This window comes from Nomascus leucogenys, chromosome 7b, assembly GCF_006542625.1.
Source record: "Nomascus leucogenys isolate Asia chromosome 7b, Asia_NLE_v1, whole genome shotgun sequence".
NCBI lineage: Eukaryota > Metazoa > Chordata > Mammalia > Primates > Hylobatidae > Nomascus > Nomascus leucogenys.
The window spans coordinates 16760141-16780291 of record NC_044387.1 but is presented as its reverse complement, the minus strand read 5'-3'; the positions used below and the strand labels follow the sequence as shown (position 1 = coordinate 16780291).

At 45.5% G+C, this 20151-nt stretch overlaps 1 protein-coding gene across 2 annotated transcripts in view; it reads right to left on the bottom strand.

Annotated features, from left to right (window-relative positions):
* Window positions 1-20151, bottom strand: part of LARGE1 (LARGE xylosyl- and glucuronyltransferase 1) — a 645394-nt gene that overhangs the window by 134935 nt on the left and 490308 nt on the right. For both annotated transcript variants that reach the window (XM_030815681.1, XM_030815680.1), the window contains exon 7: window positions 17728-17832. In XM_030815681.1, the coding sequence (XP_030671541.1) occupies window positions 17728-17832 (105 nt within the window). The remainder of the gene's footprint in view (window positions 1-17727; window positions 17833-20151) is intronic.

The window sequence follows — 20151 nt, the reverse complement described above, 5'->3', positions numbered from 1 at the left end:
CCATATTTCCTAAAAATTTAACAACAGGCTTTCACTAGCAGATGTGAGCCAGGACCCTAGCACATCACTGCATTTCTAGACTATTTTTGTCCTTTATAACAAATGTGAATATGAGTTGTCGAAATTCTTTTAAAAAACAGTCTAAAAAAAAAAATCCTATCCTTTGGCAGTAATCTAGAATCAGAATCTCATAGATTCACTAATAACTGGCAATGTCTATAGTGGAGTTTTAAAGCAACTGAACCACTCTTTCTGAAAGAGTGGTATAATAATTTTTAACTTCTACTCCTACCTATTGGGTGGCACATTCTGCAAAAAGAGCCACAGTGTATTAAGTGCCTGCTACATGCCAGAATACAAATTTTTCCTACATATACTTTATATATATGCCTTATGTTATCCCTACTTCTCCTCCGAAACACTCTGACATAGGCATCATTACTGGGGGCTTTTTATTTTTATTTTATTTTATTATTATTATTTTTTTTAGAAGGAGTCTCGCTCTGTCGCCCAGACTGGAGTGCAGTGGTGAGATCTTGGCTCACTGCAACCTCTGCCTGCCCAATTCAAGCAATTTTCCTGCCTCAGCCTCCTGAGTACCTGGGACTACAGGTGCCTGCCACCATGCCCGGCTAATTTTTTTGTATTTTTAGCAGAAATGGGGTTTCACCATGCTGGCCAGGCTGGTCTTGAACTCCTGACCTTGTGATCTGCCTGCCTCGGCCTCCCAAAGTGCTGGGATTACAGGTGTGACCCACCGCGACCGGCCTACTGGGGGCTTTTTAAAACTGCTCACTGCCCTCTCGAACACAAGGCATAGTGAGCCCCTGTTCATGAAGGGTGCATGCCATCCATGTTGTCACAGAGGGCAGGATTTCCTTCTTTTTAAGGCTGAATAATATTCCATTGCATGAATACACCACATTTTCTTTACCCATTCTTCTATTAATGGACATGTAGGGTGTTACAATATCTTGCCTATTGTGAATAATGTTGGAATAAACATTGGGGTACAGATACTGCTTTGAGACTCTGATCTCAATTCTTTTGGATATATACCCAGGGGTGGGATTGCTGGATTATATGGTAATTCTATTTTTAATTTTTTGGAGGAACCTCCATACTGTTTTCCATAGTGGCTGCATCATTCTATAATACATTCCCAAAAACAGTGTTTAAAGGGTTCCATTACGCCAAGTGAAATGAGCCATTCACAGAAGTACAAAATACTGCATGATTCTGCTCATATGAGATATTTAAAATGGTCAAACTAATAGAGGCAAAGAACAGAATCATGATTGCCAGGGACTAGGGGAAGAGAGAAATGAATTATTTCTTAATAGGTAAAAGTTTCTGTTATATGAAATGTAACAGAAAATATAACTGGAAATCTGCTATAGTTAACAATAACAACAACAATAAAAGGGTGTGTGCCATAGGCCTTGGGGAGAAAAGGTTGAGGGCTGCAGAAACAATGAGAAATGGCTGAAGATAAGCTGAGAGCAAGTGGGTAGGACGTAGCTAATAAAGCGGTTGACTAGGATTGCCAACTCATGTTTAGATGCTAAGAAAATGCAGCTGCTGATAATGTCATAGCTCTATGGCATCTGTACCCTTTTATCTTATCAACAATATCATGAGGGATATTGCTTCCATTTCCAGGCATGTGTTCTGGTCTAAGTGTCTGTGTCCCCTCAAAATCCATATGTTGAAATCCTAATCTCCAAGAGGATGGTATTAGGGAGTTACAGTCTTTGTGAGGTGACTAGGTCATGAGTGTGGAGTCCTCAAGAATGGGATTTGTGCCCTTACAAAAGAGACCCCAGAGAGCTAGCTCATCCCTTTCACCATGTGAAGGCACAGTTAGGTGTCACCTATGAACCAGAAAGTGACCCCTCAACAGACACCAAATCTTGGACTTCCCAGCCTCCAGAACTGTTAGAAATAAATTTATGTTTATAAGCCGCCTGGTTAATGTTATTTTGTTATAGCAGCCAGAATGGACTAAGACAGTGTTATTTTTTTTCAATTCAAAGGAGAGGATCCCGGAGTGGGGAGAGGTGGCTTGAATACCTTCAGGTCAGGATGCATGAGCAATAAAGGGCAAGTCAGGAGGAGCACCCAGCACCCTGCAGCCCAGCTGGACAGAGGCAGGTGCTCCCGTTCACAGACAACTGCAGGGGAGGCCCAGCTCAGGTGGAGGAGTTTTGTTTTTGCTTTATTTTCCTTCTATTCAGCATGCAGTAGCTCTGTGATGTAATTAGCAAAGAGAGAGGAAAACCATGAGGTGTTGTTACCAGAGCTAACCTGGAAATACAATCATTTATGAGAAAAATAGCTCAGGAGAAAAGGTCTCAGAGTGAGAGAAGTTGGGGAAACAGATTTCTTGCACTTCAGGCCAGATCCTGGAAGCCTTACATTGCATTCATATTCTCTCCTGTGAGGGCTGCTGCTTCAGGAAGGGAGGAAGCAATGGTAGAGCAACTCTTCTAGAACAGTGGCTTTTGCTCAGGAGGGCAAGAGAGGGGAAATCTTGAAATTTTTTCAGGATGCAGCAGGGAAAACTCTCTAGCTGCTCAGTTTAATTAGAGCCCCCACCAAGTCTCATAGGAGGGAGCTCTCGCTTGGCTGCCTTGCTGGGGTACTGCAGAGAATGTAAGGAGGCTGAAGGCAATGCAGTGACTTTAGTGCCCTGGGCCTGTGGATGGGAGCTTCTGCATATGTTTCAACAGGCTGCAGCCACAGCCCTGAGAGATGAACACTTGGCTCAGGGTCAAGACATAAATGGAGACAATCAAGAGGCAAGAGGATGGAGGGTGAGGGTGGTTTCTCCTGAGGGCCAGGTGGGAAACTGTATTGTTTAAGAACCTTCCAGCTTGCTGGATAAGGCTGAACTGCCTGGTTACCATTCAGACCTTAGACCTCCCTGACTCCCAGCCTCGACCTGGCAGGAGCCTCTTGTCCCATACTCCCTGTGGCTGCACCACGAATCTTAGCTATCACTTATTGAGCATTTACTTTGTGCCAGCTATTTCCCATTCACGCCATTTTTTTCTGCCAATCTAGTGAGTCTATACTGATGCTCCCATCTTCTAGGTGAGGAAAGTCAGACCATAAAAACCCAAAATGTGATAAATGGATTTGCCCAAGACCATTCAGCTAGTCATGGGTGAGACAAAGCTTGAGCTCCTCCCTGCTCCTCCTACACTGGGCACATACTCTACAAGCTGTACCTTCAGTGAAACTAAAAACCACTGTGTGTGCTGCTCTGGCCACCCCAAGCATTTTCATACCTTCCAACCTGGGCTGGGTGCTTGCTGCTCTGTTGAACAGCAAACTCTGTAAAGTCCACGCCACCATCCCCCACCTCCAGTTCTACCCGCTTTGAAGCTTCTCTCCACCTACCCGTGCGGGCCTCCACTCTAGCTCTTGTAATTGTGTACAGACCCCTCCATTATAGTGCAGGTCACATTGCATTTCATTGTCCTTAATCTTCTGATTTTTGGCTCTATGTGGGTTATCTAGTGTTTTGTGGGTTTTTTGGGGGGTGGGGGAGGCAATGGTGGTGCAAACAGACACCCATTTTCTTTTTCTTTTTTTTTTTTTTTTGAGACGGAGTCTCGCAGTTGCCCAGGCTGGAGTGCAAAGGTGCAATCTCAGCTCACTGAAACCTCCACCTCCTGGGTTCAGGCGATTCTCCTAACTCAGCCTCTCGAGTAGCTGGGATTACAGGCACCCGCCATGAGCCCGGCTAATTTTTTGTATTTTTAGTACAGATGGGGTTTCACTATGTTGGTCAGGCTGGTCTTGAACTCCTGACCTTGTGATCTGCCCACCTCAGCCTCCCAAAGTGCTGGGATTACAGGTGTGAGCCACCACGCCCGGCCTTTTTTTTTGAGACAGAGTCTTGCTCTGTCACCAGGCTGGAGTGCAGTGGCGTGATCTCAGATCACTGCAACCTCCACCTCCCGGGTTCAAGCAATTCTCCTGCCTCAGTCTCCCGAGTAGCTGGGATTACAGGCATGTGCCCCCACGCCCGCCTAATTGTTTGTATTTTTAGTAGAGACTGGGTTTCACCGTGTTAGCCAGGATGGTCTCAATCTCCTGACCTTGTGATCCAGCTGCCCTGGCCTCCCAAAGTGCTGGGATTACAGTCATGAGCCACCGCGCCCGGCCAGAAATTCTCTGCTTTTACAGGCTCATGTGATTAGAGTGGGCCTACCAGATAATCCAAGATAAACTCCCTATGTTGAAGCCCATAATTATAGCTGCAAAGTCTCATTTGCCATGGGACATACCATATCCACAGGTTCCAGGGCTTAGAGCCTGGATACTAGGACGGGGGTGGGGGATTCTGCCTACCGTGATGGACAGCAGTCAAATAATCAAAAACATATTTTATAACGTGGATGGAAAGTGCAAAGAAGAAATATAAATCAGAGTGAAGGGATGGAGACTGCTGCTTTGAATAGGATGGCTAGGGAAGCCCACTCTGAGGAGATGACACCGGATCCAAGGACTCAGGAAGTAACGGGATAAGCCAGGGAGCTGCTGGCAGAAGAGCGGTCCAGGCAAAGAGCTCAGATTGCAGGGGCGGGAATGTGCTTGGGCAACCGCCAGGGGGCCAGAGTGGCTGGAGGGAGGCGGCTGGAGTGAGCAGGGAAGAGGAGAAGCCATGGATACGGACAACTGGACAAAGCCAGCTCAGGCAGGCTCCCATCCTATGAGGCTGAATTTTGCCATTATTCACTCTGGGCTAGTGGTGATCTTCAGGAACCTCGGGGCACAGGCAGGTCAACAGGACCACATCATGGTTCCAAAGTGTGTTAGTATGAGTCAGAGAGCCCAGCGGGCATGGAGGGAAGAAAGCGAGGGCACTTGGGGTCTGAACACTTGAAGAATCCCATTGTATTAGTCCGTCCTCACCCTGCTATAAAGACATACCTGAGACTGGGTAATTTATAAAGAAAAGAGGTTTAATTGACTCGCAGTTCTGCACGGCTGGGGAGGCCTCAGGAAACTTACAATCATGGTGGAAAGGGACGCAGGCACATCTTATATGGTGGCAGGCAAGAGAGAAGTGAAGTTGCAAGCACAGAAAAAACCGCCACTTTTAAAAACATCAGATCTCATGAGAACTCACTAACACAAGAACAGCATAGGGGAACCACCCCCATAATGCAATTGCCTCCCATCAGGTTCCTCCCTTGACACATGGGGATTACAATTCAAGATGAGATCTGGGTGGAGACACAGGCCTGACCGTATCACCCACTCATGCATTACTAGATGGAGGTGACAAGAACAGAAGGTGCAGTGCCAGGAATGATGAGGGCCATGATCATGAGAGGGAAACACGATCACCCAGGTACACGCCTGCTCGGCAGCCTTCGCACGTGACGTCCTCTCTATCTGGGATGCTCATTCCAGCTCTCAGCATGGCTACTTCCTTTCCATCCTTCGGGTCTTAGCTCAAATGTCATCTTCTCAGAGACTCTACCCAAAGAAATGGTCCTTTCTAGAAGAATCCAATTCCCTCAAAACACGCTTTTCTGTCAGGGTTCCACTACTGATATTTGTGGCCAGATGAATCTTTGTTTTTTTTTTTTTTTTTGTTGTTGTTGTTGTTTGTTTGTTTGTTTTGAGATGGAGTCTCACTCTATTGCCCAGGCTGGAGCACAGTGGCATGATCTCGGCTCACCGTAGCTTCTGCCTCCTGGGTCCAAGCGATTCTCATGCCTCAGCCTCCTGAATAGCTGGGATTACAGGCACCTACCACCATCATGCCTGGCTAATTTTTGTGTTTATAGTAGAGGTGAGGTTTCACCACGTTGGCCAGGCTGGTCTCGAACTCCTGACCTCAAGTGATCCACCCACTTTGACCTCCCAAAGTACTGAGATTATAGGTGTGAGCCACTGCACCTGGCCCAGATGAATCTTTGTTATGGGGGGACTGTCTCATGTACTAGTGGCATCCCTGGCCTCTACCCACTAAGTGCCCGTAGAACCTCCCGGCTGTGACAAGAAAAATGTCTCCAGACATTTCCAGTGTCCCATGGGTTATAAAATTTCCCATGAGCTCCCATGAGAAATGCCTCTCTATATCACTGTCTTCGAAACACTTATCTACCAAAATTATTTATTTTATTCAACAACAAATACTTAGTGCCTAATACAGGCCAGGTATGATTCCAGATACGGGGGATAAAGCAGTGAAATTCAGATGAGATTGGGTGCATTCAGGGTGGTATGGCCATAGACAGCAGTGAAATTCACAGAAAAAAATTACTACCTTTGAGGAACTTACATCCTCATGGAAAGAGACAGGGAAATTAAAAGAAAATGAACCAAACTGTAGTTGGTCAGATGGTACTTAAAGTGCTGGAGGAGAATAAGGTGGAAAACGGAATAGCATGGAGGCTATAGTTTGGAGGCAGAGAGGCTTAGATTTAAATAGGTGTATTCAAAGAGCAGCAAGGAAGCCAGAGTAGCTGGAGTGGAGTGAGTGCGGGGAACACTTGCAGGAAACGACATCAAAAAAGCACAAGAAGGAAGATAGTTTCTCCCCCACACTAACCAGTAACCTCCCTGTAAACAGGGTTCCCATTTGTCTTGTTCACTGTGGCACCCCAGGGCCTACAGAGAAGCTTGGCACATTGCATGTGCTAGATATATGTTTAATTTCTGTCCAAAAAATGAATGAACACATGGATGGTCAGCCCTGGGAGAATGCTCAGCTCCAAATACCTTACATGGGCAAAAGACGGAGTTACTGTCAAAAGACACAGACGTAATCCTCTTTCCCCATTTACGTACTTCGAGTATTGAAGGAAAAGGAAGGCTGGGCGTGGTGGCTCATGCCTGAAATCCCAGCACTTTGGGAGGCCGAGGCGGGCAAATCACCCGAGGTCAGGAGTTCGAGACCAGCCCGGCCAACATGGCGAAACCCCATCTCTACCAAAAATACAAAAAATTAGCCACATGTGGTGGCGCACACCTGTAGTCCCAGGTACTTGGGAGGCTGAGGTAGGAAAGTTGCTTGAACCCAGGAGGTGGAGGTTGCAGTGAGCAGAGATCATGCCACTGCACTCCAGCCTTGGGTGACAGAGTGAGCCTCTGTTTCAAAAAATAAAAAATAAAATAAAATTAAAAAGAGAATAAATAAATAAAGGAATGGGAAAATACTAATATCTAACATTTATTGACCCAGACACTGTCCCACGCACTTTAAAAACATTATCTCCTTTTCTCCTGAAGGCATCTGTGTGAAATATGAATTCTTTTCAGCCTGACATGAAAAAGCTGTTCATTCCCCAGAATAAGGGAGCTAGTAACAGGTGGAGGTGGGACTTGGACCAAAGACTGTTCAACTCCAGAATATAAGCAATACAGTCTCTTAACAGCAAAAATAAAATATGAGCTATAGGATGCCAGGCTGACCAATAAGGCAAGAGGCCAGAGACACTGCAGGCCCTCAGTTTGCCTCTTAAAAAACAAGGTAACTATGCCTACATTTACTGAGCATTTACTATGTGCTAAACTTTGTCTCATCACATTAAATGTACTCTATTATCTCACTTACTTTTCACAACAATCCTTTCTATGGTACTTCCTATAACCATCCCCAACTCACATATGAGTAAACTGGTGCTCAGGGACTAAGTGACATATAGGAAATCCTGAGGAAACCAGGGTGCCAGGACTGCAGAAGGCAAGATGAGAAGGCATTGTCTGCTTTCTTTCAGTTAGATTTCTGGGGGTAAGCAGGTGGAAGAGGGAGTAGGTTTATTCTCTGTGAATCCAGGAGGCAGACCTGAGGCCAAAGACGATTCTGGATCAGGATACAAAGTGAATAAGCTTTGGTCGGGTCACTGAATTTGGATAAAGGTTAAGTGGAGAGAAGCAGCCCATGGCAGTACTGCCAAGCGGGCTTTCAGCTGGCCGAGTACTCTCTGTGAGCAAGGGGCATTACCTTACTCATTGCTGCCAACCTCAGGAAGGATTTTAAACACAGCACAGCTTTGCATCCAGCCAGCCTGTTGAACATCGGCAACACCTCCGACCTACGACTTTCAAAGAGGGCAATGCCCCTTCCCAGGAGTGTCCAGCACAATGAAAAATGCACCCGCCTAACATGTGGGTCCCACTGGCCGTTCATGTTTATAATCACACAAAATTGTTAAGTATCTGTGTTAGTCTGTTCTCATGTTGCTACAAAGAAATACCCAAGACTGGGTAATTTATACAGAAAATTGATTTCATTGGCTCACGGTTCTGCAGGCTCTACAAGTAGTATGGTGCTGGCATCTGCTCAGCTTCTGGGGAGGCCTCAGGAAGCTTCCAATCATGGCAGAAGGCAAAGGGGGAGCAGGTACCTCACATGGCCAGAGCAGGAGCAGGAGACAGTGAATGAGCTTGGAAATGCTACACAATTTTTTTTTTTTTTTCTTTTTTTGAGATGGAATCTTGCTGTTACCCAGGCTGGAGTGCAATGGCATGATCTCCACTCACTGCAACCTCCAACTCCTTGGTTCAAGAGATTCTCCTGCCTCAGCCTTCCGAGTAGTTGGGATCACAGGTGCATGCCACCATGCCTGGCTAATTTTTTTGTATTTTTAGTAGAGATGGGGTTTCACCATGTTGGCCAGGCTGGTCTCGAACTCCTGACCTCATGATCCTCTGCGCCCAGCCCTACACACTTTTAAACAACCAGATCTCGTGACAACTCACTCACTATCATGAGAATGGCACCAAGGTGACGGTGCTAAACCATTCATGAAAAATCCACCCCCATGATCCAATCACTTCCCACCAGGCCCCACCTCCAACACTGGGGATTACAATTCAACATGAGATTTGGGCAGGGAAACAGATCCAAACCCGATCAATATTTGAGCCTGGAACTAACACTATTTATGGGATATTTTTTAAAACCATTTTTTTTTTTTTTTGCATGGTTTGAATAGTCACTGAACTTGAAAACAAGTCAAGGGAAGATGGTACTTCCTGTCATCTGATACTTTACCAAGAGTTGTTCACTACTTTGGAAAAATGTACCACAGATGGCAAACCCCACTCATGAAATGCGGAGTGCTGGTAACGCATCAGTACCATTCAGCATTCGTAGGCGTCACAGTGAAGACAGTTCTATCCAAAATACAGGCACAGAAGCATCTGACCACTTTATTAGGTCATTTACTATAGCCAAGCCTGAGCATTACAGGTTGAAGTAAATATTATTTTATAATAATTTTCTTTTATTTATTCTTTGTATTAAAGCCAGGGCACTATATTAGTTTTTTTAAAAAAATTATAATTATGGCTGGGCATGGTGGCTCACGCCTGTAATCCCAGCACTTTGGGAGGCTGAGGTGGGCGGATCACTTGAGGTCAGGAGTATGAGACCAGCCTGGCCAACACAGTGAAACCCTGTCTCTATTAAAAAAAAAAATACAAAAATTAGCTGGGCATGGTGGTGCCTGCCTGTAATCCCAGCTACTCAGGAGGCTGAGGCGTGGGAATTGCTTGAACCCAGGAGATGAAGGTTGCAGTGAGCAGAGATTGCACCACTGCCCTCCAGCCTGGGCAACAGAGTGAGATTCTGTCTCAAAAAAAAAAAAAAAAAAAAAAAAAAAAATCACACTTGTAGGCAATATAATATAGATGTAATTCTTGAATTTCATTCCAGGATTATAAAAGAGGCATTCAAAACATTTGTTACAAATATGGGGCAAGGACACTGGGTGAAGCAACAGAAGGCATTTTTAGTATTTTTGTGGATAACCCTAAAATGAAGTCTAATAAAATGGTGAAAAGAATGGTCCAAAGAAGATAAAACTCACTAGACCAATATAAAATCTGTACTTTGGACTCAATAAGGCTACTTCAGAAGTACAGAAAGGGGAGCATTTGGCTGAAAAGTCATTCATGGAGCTTCTCAGTTGAACTCAAGTTCAATTTGAGCTAGAAGTGCAATGCGGCAGTAAAAGTACATCATCGGAGGCTTAGGTACTGGTTCTCAAACTTGAGTAACCATCAGAATCAAGTAGGGAGCATGTTTAAAAGAACAGTCACCCAGCCTCATCTCTAGATATTCAGATTCACTTTCTCTGGGGGCAGGGCCCTGAAGTTGGCATTTTAAACAGGCATTTTAAGTGATTCAGAACAGTGAGCGGAAGTTTACAGGTGGAGGTGTGAACCTTCAATTGTTTGATAATGGCCACTGGATATCACTCAGGTCAGAGTGTCACTTCCAAAGAGAAAAAGTGGAGCTATCTAAAGGTGGTCAACCAATCAGGATGGGAAAAGGTGTACAAGGCATCTGTCACAGAATTCCTACATATGGACAGAAGGTTTCGGATGGATGCTCGCTTCGGTTATGCAATGACACACAGCAGAGTGATTAAGAAGGTGCAATGATATGGTGCCTGCAATGGACTGAATGTCATATCTCCCCCAAATTCACACATTAAAGTCCTAACCCCGTCCAGGCATGGTGGCTCACACCTGTAATCCTAGCACTTAGGGAAGCGGAGGTGGGAGGATCGCTTGAGCTCAGGATTCGAGACCAGCCTGAGCAACATAATGAGACCCTGTCTATACAAAAAGTAAGAAAATGAGCCCGGGGTGGGGGTGCACAGCTGTAGTCCAAGCTACTCTGGAGGCTGAGGCGAGAGGATTGCTTGAGCCTGCGAGGTCTGCTTGAGCCTAGGAGGTCGAGGCTGCAGCGAGCTGTGACTGTGCCATTGTACTCCAGCCTGACTGACAGAGCAAGAGCCTATTTCAAAAATAAAATAAAATATTTTAAAATTCTAATTCCTAATGAGACAGTATTAGCAGGTGGGGCCTTTGGGAAGTAATTAGGGTCATGAAGGTAGAGACTTCATTAATGTGATTAATAACCTTGTAAGAAGAGACACAAGGCTGGGCGCGATGGCTCACGCCTGTAATCCCAGCCCTTTGGGAGGCCGAGGAGGGTGGATCACGAGGTCAGGAGTTCAAGACCAGCCTGACCAACATGGTAAAACCCCGTCTCTACTAAAAATACAAAAATTAGCCAGGTGTGGTGGCATGCGCCTGTCATCCCAGCTACTCAGGAGGCTGAGGCAGGAGAATCGCTTGAACCCAGGAGGCGGAGGTTGCAGTGAGCCGAGATATTGCCATTGCACTTCAGCCTGGGTGACAGAGCAACACTCTGTCTCAAAAAAACAAAAACAAAAACACAACAAAAAAAGAGGATACACAGACAGAATAGTTCCCTTCCCTGCTCTCTGCCATGTCAGGATACAATGAGAAGGTGTCCATGTGCAAACAAGAAAGCAAGTTCTCACCAGACACTAGAATGGCTGGGTACCTTGATCTTAGACTTCCCAGGCTCCAGAACTGTGAGAAATGTTTGTAGTTAAGCCACCCAGTCTATGGGACATCTGTTACAGCACCTAAGACAGTGTCTACATCTTTGCAGCAGAAAGATGAATGAGAACCTACAGTACAAAAGAAAGTAGGGAGTAGACATTTCCATTGAGCATGATGTCAGAAGAACTGTTCTTAGAATAGCACCCATCTTTCCGTGGGATTATTCTATAGACTCCATCTACAGGCAGTTTGTCCCCAATTTTTTTCCGTAGCTCTAGGATCAAGTAAAACTGGGAAATGCTTCTGCGTGTAATAGCTTTACTTCCAGACTTTATAAGATCTCTAATATGCACATATGAATCTCCAAAGGGCAGACACAGTATGCAGGCACGATCTCAGCTCACTGCAATCTCTGCCTTCCAGGTTCAAGTGATTCTCCTGCCTCAGCCTCCTGAGTAGCTGGGACTACAGGCACGTGCCACCATGACCGGCTAATTTATTTATTTATTTATTATTATTATTTTTTGTATTTTTAGTAGAGACGGGGTTTCACCATGTTAGCCAGGATGGTCTCGATCTCCTGACCTTGTGATCCACCCGCTTCGGCCTCCCAAAGTGCTGGGATTACAGGTGTGAGCCACCGCGCCTGGCCTCTGTTCACAATTTCTAAACACATATTCACACCCCTTGCAATGACCTCTGGAATTAGTCTAGAAAATGCTAGTCTAGGGGTTAATACTGCAGGACTGATAATCAATTCTGGATCTCAATCATGGAAGAGGCTCAAGTCATACTAACTTTATTTGCAGATATGCAAACGCTTCTCTATTAGACGATAAACTTTTTGAAGGAAGGTTCTTGATATCACCCATTAAAAAAAAAAAAACAGTTTTCTACCCTACCCTTGCCAGTATTATAGGTATTCAGTAGCACATAATGAATGAATAAATTATATTTAAATATAGCTTCTCTGGATGCAATTATTACAGACAGAAATCACCCAATCACAGTATTCTTTCAGAACACGAAGAGATCTTAGTTCCTGACAGCAGAGACAATTAAGATGCAGAGAAATGAAGAGACTTAGCCAGGGTCCCAGAATGCTGGATGTCAAAGGCAGAGGTAAGTTGAGCCTAGATTGCGTATTTCTATTTATCCCACTAAAGCTATTTAACAGTTCTTTGGCAAATTGTCAAATGTTTTCTCCTTTGGAATCTCTGCCACGGAATTTTCCATGACATCTGACTTTACTGCCCATCACCTTCCACGGTTTGCTCCAACCTCAGAGGTGAGCCAGTCCTTGAGAATTCCAATTTTGTTGTCCTGCAGAGAAGGATTCCTAGAGAAATTCTTCCTCCCTGCCTAAACAGCCAGGTCTCCATCTGCCTGTCTCTGCCCTAATTTGGGGGCTGAATGAAACACGATACATTCTATTTTTAAATTGTTTTAAAAAGCACATTCTCTGGCTAGGGTTACGCCCTTCAACTTGCGGAGGACGTACCCTGGGCTTGAGTCACCTCTGGGACCCCACGCAAATAAACCTATCTGCAAACATGCCATCTTCTTTCTACAGACCTGCCTTCCCTCACCTCACTCTCCAATCCCCTGCTATGTTTAGCCCTCCTTCCCCTTTTCTTCGCTGTTGTTTGTTTTTAAGATATTCATCCATCAGCTTAGGAACTGAAGAGAGCTGAATCTTGATGAGCCTGTCAAAATCCTAGGTGTATTTTTGTTGTTGTTTTCTACGTCCTGCTCACAGCTGAATGCTGGGTGAATGACAGCTTCTTGCATCTAGGAGATGCTGCCTGGGCAGAGTGGCTGGAAACTGACCCATTTCTGTGCAAGACTGTGAAAGACGCCTGTAATTTCACCTGAACAGTTATGGGCAAGAGCTTTGTGCTAGGATCTGCCTGGTTATCCATCCGAAGCTGCGGCGGCTCAGTAGCTTCTGGAATTAAGTTGGGAACGGCTCTAGTAAGAAGGGAAGGAGATAAATGGGAGACGGTGGAAAGATCTTCTCTAATCTTTTGTGGCCACGTAGGCTTTGTAAAAGCAGACGGGGAAAGAAAAGCAAACAAAGAGAACGGGGGAAGCTCACTGGCTCTTGTAAGGGGAAAAGTCTCGTTTATAAGATAATTCAAGGAATTAACAAAGCCCATGCACGCTATGGTGCCTGGTATGATGCCTGGTGGAATGAGTCAATGAATGAATGTGTAGTGAAGAGGCCGTGTTTGATGTCTGCGGTTGAATCTGAATTAGCTGAAAAGAGTTATTCAGTTGGGCTACGGTTAGGAGGATAAATAAAAATCACAACCAACTTCCTAAAGTACTTTGGTTTACCAGGCACACGTGGCTGCACCACCACAACGGAGCCTCCGAGTGGGTTCTGAGGTCCCCAGTTCACAAATGAGAAGCCCAAGGCTCCCAGAGCTTGGGTAAGCTTTCCAAAAGGCACAGAACTCAAAAGCGACAAAGCCAGGTCTTGAAGGTAGAGCTTCCAACACAAACATCTCGTATGCTTTTTCTGGGGATTTTCAAAGTAAAACACAGTGAGGAAGCTGATACTCGAACTAAATAGTCATTTTTTTTTCCCTAATGTGATATAAAAAGCTAACCTTTTCAGATAGTAGAGATACAGGAAAAACTGCCAGGTAGCTGGATTATAGCTGGGGAAAGTAAAATACTTACTCGTTCTTTCTGACCGAAGGGCTTGGGAGACCTTAGCAAACCCCAGTCAATCACATAACCTCCTTTTTCCAGTCGGTAAATCTCATTCCCTGATAGAGCAAGTGGCAGAAAAATGCAAGAGGAGAAAGACTAAGATTTACTAAGTACGTATTTTGTGCCCTCGATCAGGCTAGGCTCATTAAACAAGTTACAACATTAATTGCAATCCTCACATATTAGGTTTGTTATGTCTTTTTTTTTTTTTTGAGATGGAGTCTCAGTCTGTCGCCCTGCTAGAGTGCAGTGGTGTGATCTCGGCCAGGGTTCAAGCAATTCTCGTGCCTCAGCCTCCCAAGTAGCTGGGATTACAGGCACCCGCCACCATGCCCAGCTAATTTTTTGTATTTTTAGTAGAGATGGGGTTTCACCATCTTGGCCAGGCTGGTCTTGAACTCCTAACCTCGTGATCCACCCACCTTGGCCTCCCAAAGTGCTGGGATTACAGGCACCCGGCCTTGTCCTATCTTAAAAAGGGAGAGAACTGAGGTTCAAGGAGTGAAGCGACTTGGCCAAGTGCATACGGAGAGTAAGTGACTGTAGTGCAGCTCTAACCCAGATCTGCCTGGGTTCCTAGCATCAAGCTGAAGGCATACGACAGGAGGCTCTGCTGGAGATATCCTTTTTGGAGGCTTCAGATGTGCTGGGATTTAGGGTAGCAGGTTCCCTCCAGTGGTGTCCTCAGTTTCCATGAGACTCTACATGTCTGGATGACTCATTCACTGTGTGGCACAATCCTTGGTTTTAAAGTGACACATCCCCATTGTGAAAGCCAATGCATTTTGATGTTGCCTAAGTCCTTTCATAATAATCACTTGGTGTCACTGGCTTATTTAAATGGACACATCACTTCAACAGGGCTTTCCCTCTTCTGCTCTGCCCTTTCAGTACCAGTGAGAGGGAAGTCACTCACTGCCTTGACATATCAAGGGGGAACTGGAGGTGGTTTATGTGCTCCTGTGTCTCCTGATGCTACATTCTATAGCAAATAGGGACGGGCGAGAAGAGACATGCCATTTTGGTCGTAATAAATTCCCTAGTGTGCTACATTCTTCTTTTCCCTGCAAACCCGGATTGATGACCAGCGGCTTTTGTTTTATGCAGGTAACTGTGATCCTGATGCAGCATCCCTGAGGCACTGCAGTATATTTCTATGTGACATTTTCTATTATATATTTTGGAAGACAGAAATGAAATGTATACACCAGGGTTTTCCTGAGACTTCCTTTCTCCACCTAGAAACATGGGTGTCTCCACCTCCCTAAAAGCTTGGTGGGAACGTGTCTGAAAATCCAGGCACAAAAGATCAACACGGGGTGACTAGTCACTTGCCAGAGGAAAGCACGTGGAACCCCTGTCCCTGGCCCGCTGTGGGTTCATGGAGGGTCCAGTCTCCAATGCACTGAGAAAACAGCATCTGGGAGAGCTTGCTGGGACAGGACACAGAGTGTCATGTTTAATCAGAGCAGGCCCTTGGACATTCTGCCCCAGAAACATCCTAGAGGCTTCCTGTAGGGCAGAATCTCAGTCTCCTGCACAGAACCAGTCAATCAGACTCTTGAAGGGCAGAGCCCAGGATTCTCTATTGTTGAAAAGTATTTAATCCTGAAGCCATTAAAGTTCAAGCAAGGCAGGTTGGCAGTTAACACCACAGGCTCCTTGACTTTTCAGGCTTGCAGCCTTCAATGCTCCAATCTTCAGTTTCCTCTGGTATAGACTAGAGATAAGCACGGCACTTGCCTCATGGAGTGAGTGTGAGGATCAAAGGAGATTGACACCCATAAAGCACCTAACATGGTGCTTGGCTAATACTCAGCTGATATGTAGAGGCCCTGCCTTACCCATTATTGAAAGAGTGAAATACCTCCTGACCTGCTAAGAGAATCACTGCTCTGATGCCCTCAGCTGCCTTTCCCCCACCTGGCCCCTCTCAGGAATTCCTCAGACTTCCCCACCATCCAGCAACTAAAGGGTTAATGCCCAACACAGCATGGGAGACTCCAGGGTGGGACTCTGGGGTCTGTGAAGGGCTGGTGGTTGACATTCTTCAATTGCAACCTCTGTTTGCCTGGTAGGCGTTACAGGAAAAAAAAAATTACATAGAGCAAGGCATATCTAATACTCAGGCAAATGTTAGCCAAGGAATGTTCCCGTCTCTTAGGATGGCCTTCAATACAGGGCTCCCTGACTGCCTGCTACCTCTGGACATTGATGCTGGATTTTCTTTCCTTGTCCTCCTCCAGCTTTGACCCCCACTCTGACCCCATCTGTGAACTCTCACCTCTGGAAGCTTGACTCATGTCCCTTCTCCTTTGTTCTCTGGGACCCTGTGTTTGCATTAGACTTTTCTGGAGTCTGACCATCAGCTCTCAGAGTTTGAGTCTCTTTTTGGCTGATGCCACTACAGACTGGCCTCAGCCTCCAGGGCAGGCTTCACCTATCACTTTTAGGTGGTACTGTCCCCAGAGCCAGACACCTGTCCCAACCCACCTCATTTGCTGGTCTCAGATGCCAAGTTCCAGCCCTTCTTGGTCTCACCCAACCTACCGTTCCCTGAGTTCCACATTCTAGTATGATAAGGATCAGGAGTCTGCATCCTTTGAGAATGGGATACCACAGCAGTGGCAATGAGGATGGAGGAGGGAGGCAGAAGGATCCAGAAGCATTTCGAAGATAGATACTGACGGGAATTGAGCCTCAGGAGGAAGAGGCTGCTCTAGTTTCATTGCTTATACACTCCATGAGGTCATGCACTGTGTCTGCCACAGCTAGCATAGGGCCTCGTACACAGTGAGCATTCAAGAGACAGCTGGTGAAGAAGAAGGGTTGATGGATGAATGAAGGACACCAATAACAGAGAAAGAAACTAAAGAGGAGACGCAAGTTTGGGGCTAGTAACAAGGTTGAATAATGGATTTTATTTTAGACACATGGTTATAGGTCTGTGGTCCTCAAAAGTGCTGATTACCAAATATTTCTGCATTTTCTCCTGCCAGGCACATGTGGTCCTCAAAAGTGCTGATTAGCAAATATTTCTGCCTTTTCTCCTGCCAGGCACATGGTAGACTGCACTTGCCCACACCCTTTGAAGGGAGGCATGGCCACACAACATGCCTAGCCAATGAAATATGAAATTATGTCAATTCTAAACAAAAACTTCAAGAGATAATACGACTTCTGCTACTTTCCCACCACATACATGGAAGTGTGCATGGAGATGAATCCTGAGTACCTACAGTGAACACAGATCTCTGAAGACCGCAAGTGGACATGGAATGTGATTGGCAAAAGCACATATCCGTTGCGTTAAGAAACTGAAATGGGGTTGTTACTGAAGAATGATATCTGGTCCATACTAACAGAGCCAAGGAACCTATGGGTCATACTGATAAAGATATCCAATAGGATCTGTATTAGAGGTCAGGAGAGGGGCTTTCTGGTGAGATGCCACAGCCCAACGGTTACTCTGCCTGTGGCTACAGCACCAAGAAGGAACTGGAATGCCAACTGCCCACAAACCAGCCACCACTGAATTCAAGCGATCAGGTGGCCTCCTCCTGAGCTTTTGCAATCTCCTCTCCTGAGGAAGGCGCACTGGGCCCTTACATCACCTTCTGCAACTCTTCCCATACCACCCTGAGGATTTACCTGTGTTGTAGCCCCTTCCAAGGGCTGGCCATGGGCGGTGATTTTTCCACAGGTTTCCAAGGTACCAGTCACTCTGGTTCTCCACCAAGCCCAGGACTTGCTGACCTGTGAAGTACAGAGAATACAAACATCTTAAAAGGAGAAGCCAAGCCATCTGGATCAGTGACTACTGAAGACACAGTGTAATGGCAAATCATCACAACAACAGTATTCACTTATTGAGAGGTTTTATGAAGTGCCAGCCTCTGACCTGAGAGCTTAACTTGTATTAACATATTTAATTCTCACCATTAGGCAGTCATTTTTATTATTTCCATTTTATAGAGAAGCAATGGAGGCCCAGAACAGTTAACTGATTTGCTCCAGGTCACCTAGTGAATCTGATAAAGCTAGAATCCCAAACCATTCATTCATTCATTTATTCATTCATTCATTCATTTATTCACGCATGCATGCATGCATTTCTTTCCTAACTCATGGAGCACATATTTATTGACAGGCATACTATTTCTCAAGCATTCCCATTCTGGTATTTCCCACTGTACATTAATTTACTCGTTTTCTGGGAATGGACTGGGATTGGTTTCTCATGACAGGGAGGAGGGATTACCCTTGTTTGCTGAGACGAGAGCCCAAAGAGAAGAGCCACTCTTTGTCCACCTTCTTACAGGGTTTTTGTGCTCACCCTCACTGCTTCCTCTCAAATATATTTATCTTGTGTCAACAAGCATCATGTCAATATCATATCAATGCAAGAGTGTTGTCTAGATAACAACTGCTCCTCTGTCCCCAGAGCTGGTGTTGATGTTGGCCTCAGTCTCTGCTGCATCTTAGCAACTTAGGCAAGTTAGCCTTTAGTCAATCTCTCAGGGCGTACATGTCTCTGGGCCTTCACATCTGATCCACCTGGCTCCTTTAGACAACTCCATCACGGAGAAGGCCTTCTCTTGCAATTATTATCAATACCACTTCACAGCCTAGGAAACCGGCTCACAAAGGACTAGTGCCTTGGACAGCTAAAGATGGAGCTGGGATAAACATCTACATTTGTTTGAAACAAAGATTCCTCCCACTGTCTCGATGCATTATTGCTTATCCTTACAAAAACAAATATTTTAGGCAGGAATTATCAATCCACGTTTTGTAGAAAGGGAAATTGAGGGCTGGGCATGGTGGCTCACACCTGTAATCCCAGCACTTTGGGAGGCCGGGATGGGCGGATCATGAGGTCAGGAGATCAAGATCATCCTGGCTAACACGGTGAAACCCCATCTCTACTAAAAATACAAAAAATTAGCTGGGTGTGGTGGCGGGCACCTGCAGTCTCAGCTACTTGGGAGGCTGAGGCAGGAGAATGGCATGAACCCGGAAGGCGGAGCTTGCAGTGAGCTGAGATCGTGCCACTGCACTCCAGTCTGGGTGAGAGAGCGAGACTCCATCTCAAAAAAAAAAAAAGAAAGGGAAATTGAGGTTTAGAGAGTTTAAATAACTTGCAACAGTCACGCAACTAACAATGACTCTCTTCTACAGCTAACCAATACCTTTTGAATTTACACTCTGACATTGTTGGCCAATTTGAGAAATAAAGACCTTTCTGACCAAATAGAAGCCCATCTGCACTTAGGAAAACAGTGGTTCTTTTGGAACACTATGCTGGGTGACATAGCATCTCCTTGGTATGATGACAGCTCCCTGAAATGATGGTGTGTGGGTTTGGGGTAATTTATTTGATCAATTTTATTAAGCTCCTATCTAAATCATCACCCCGGGCACAAATACATAAATTAGAGGCACGGGAAAAATACTACCACCCACTTTGTCATTGTATATGATTACATCTAAAATTTGTAGAATTCCTCAGAAAAACATAACACCAATTCAATCAATCCCATGTGCAACAAGCTTAGGACATTTGTGCAGAACAATTAGATCTGAAAGGCAGGGTGCCCTTAGTTGGGAAAGCTGTGTGTCCTGTCCTGATGCTATGACCCAGCTAGAAACCTCATTTAATAACCTCACAAGGAGGATGGGAAGTGTCATTGTTGGGGGAGAGGGGTGATACCTAACTACTATGATAATTACTAAGGCCCCAGGTGGGTATCCCAAGGGTCTTTTGTTTTGTTTTTGAGACGTAGTCTCGCTCTGTTGCCAGGCTGGAGTGCAGTGGCGCAATCTGGGCTCACTGCAACCTCTGCCTCCCAGGTTCAAGTAACTCCCCTGCCTCAGCCTCCCGAGTAGCTGGGACTACAGGCACACACCACCACACTCAGCTAATTTTTTGTATTTTAGTAGAGACGGGGTTTCACCATTTTGGCCAGGATGGTCTCGATCTCCTGACCTTGTGATCCGCCTGCCTCGGCCTCCCAAAGTGCTGGGATTACAAGCGTGAGCCACCGTGCCCAGCCTGGGAATGATCTTTTATTG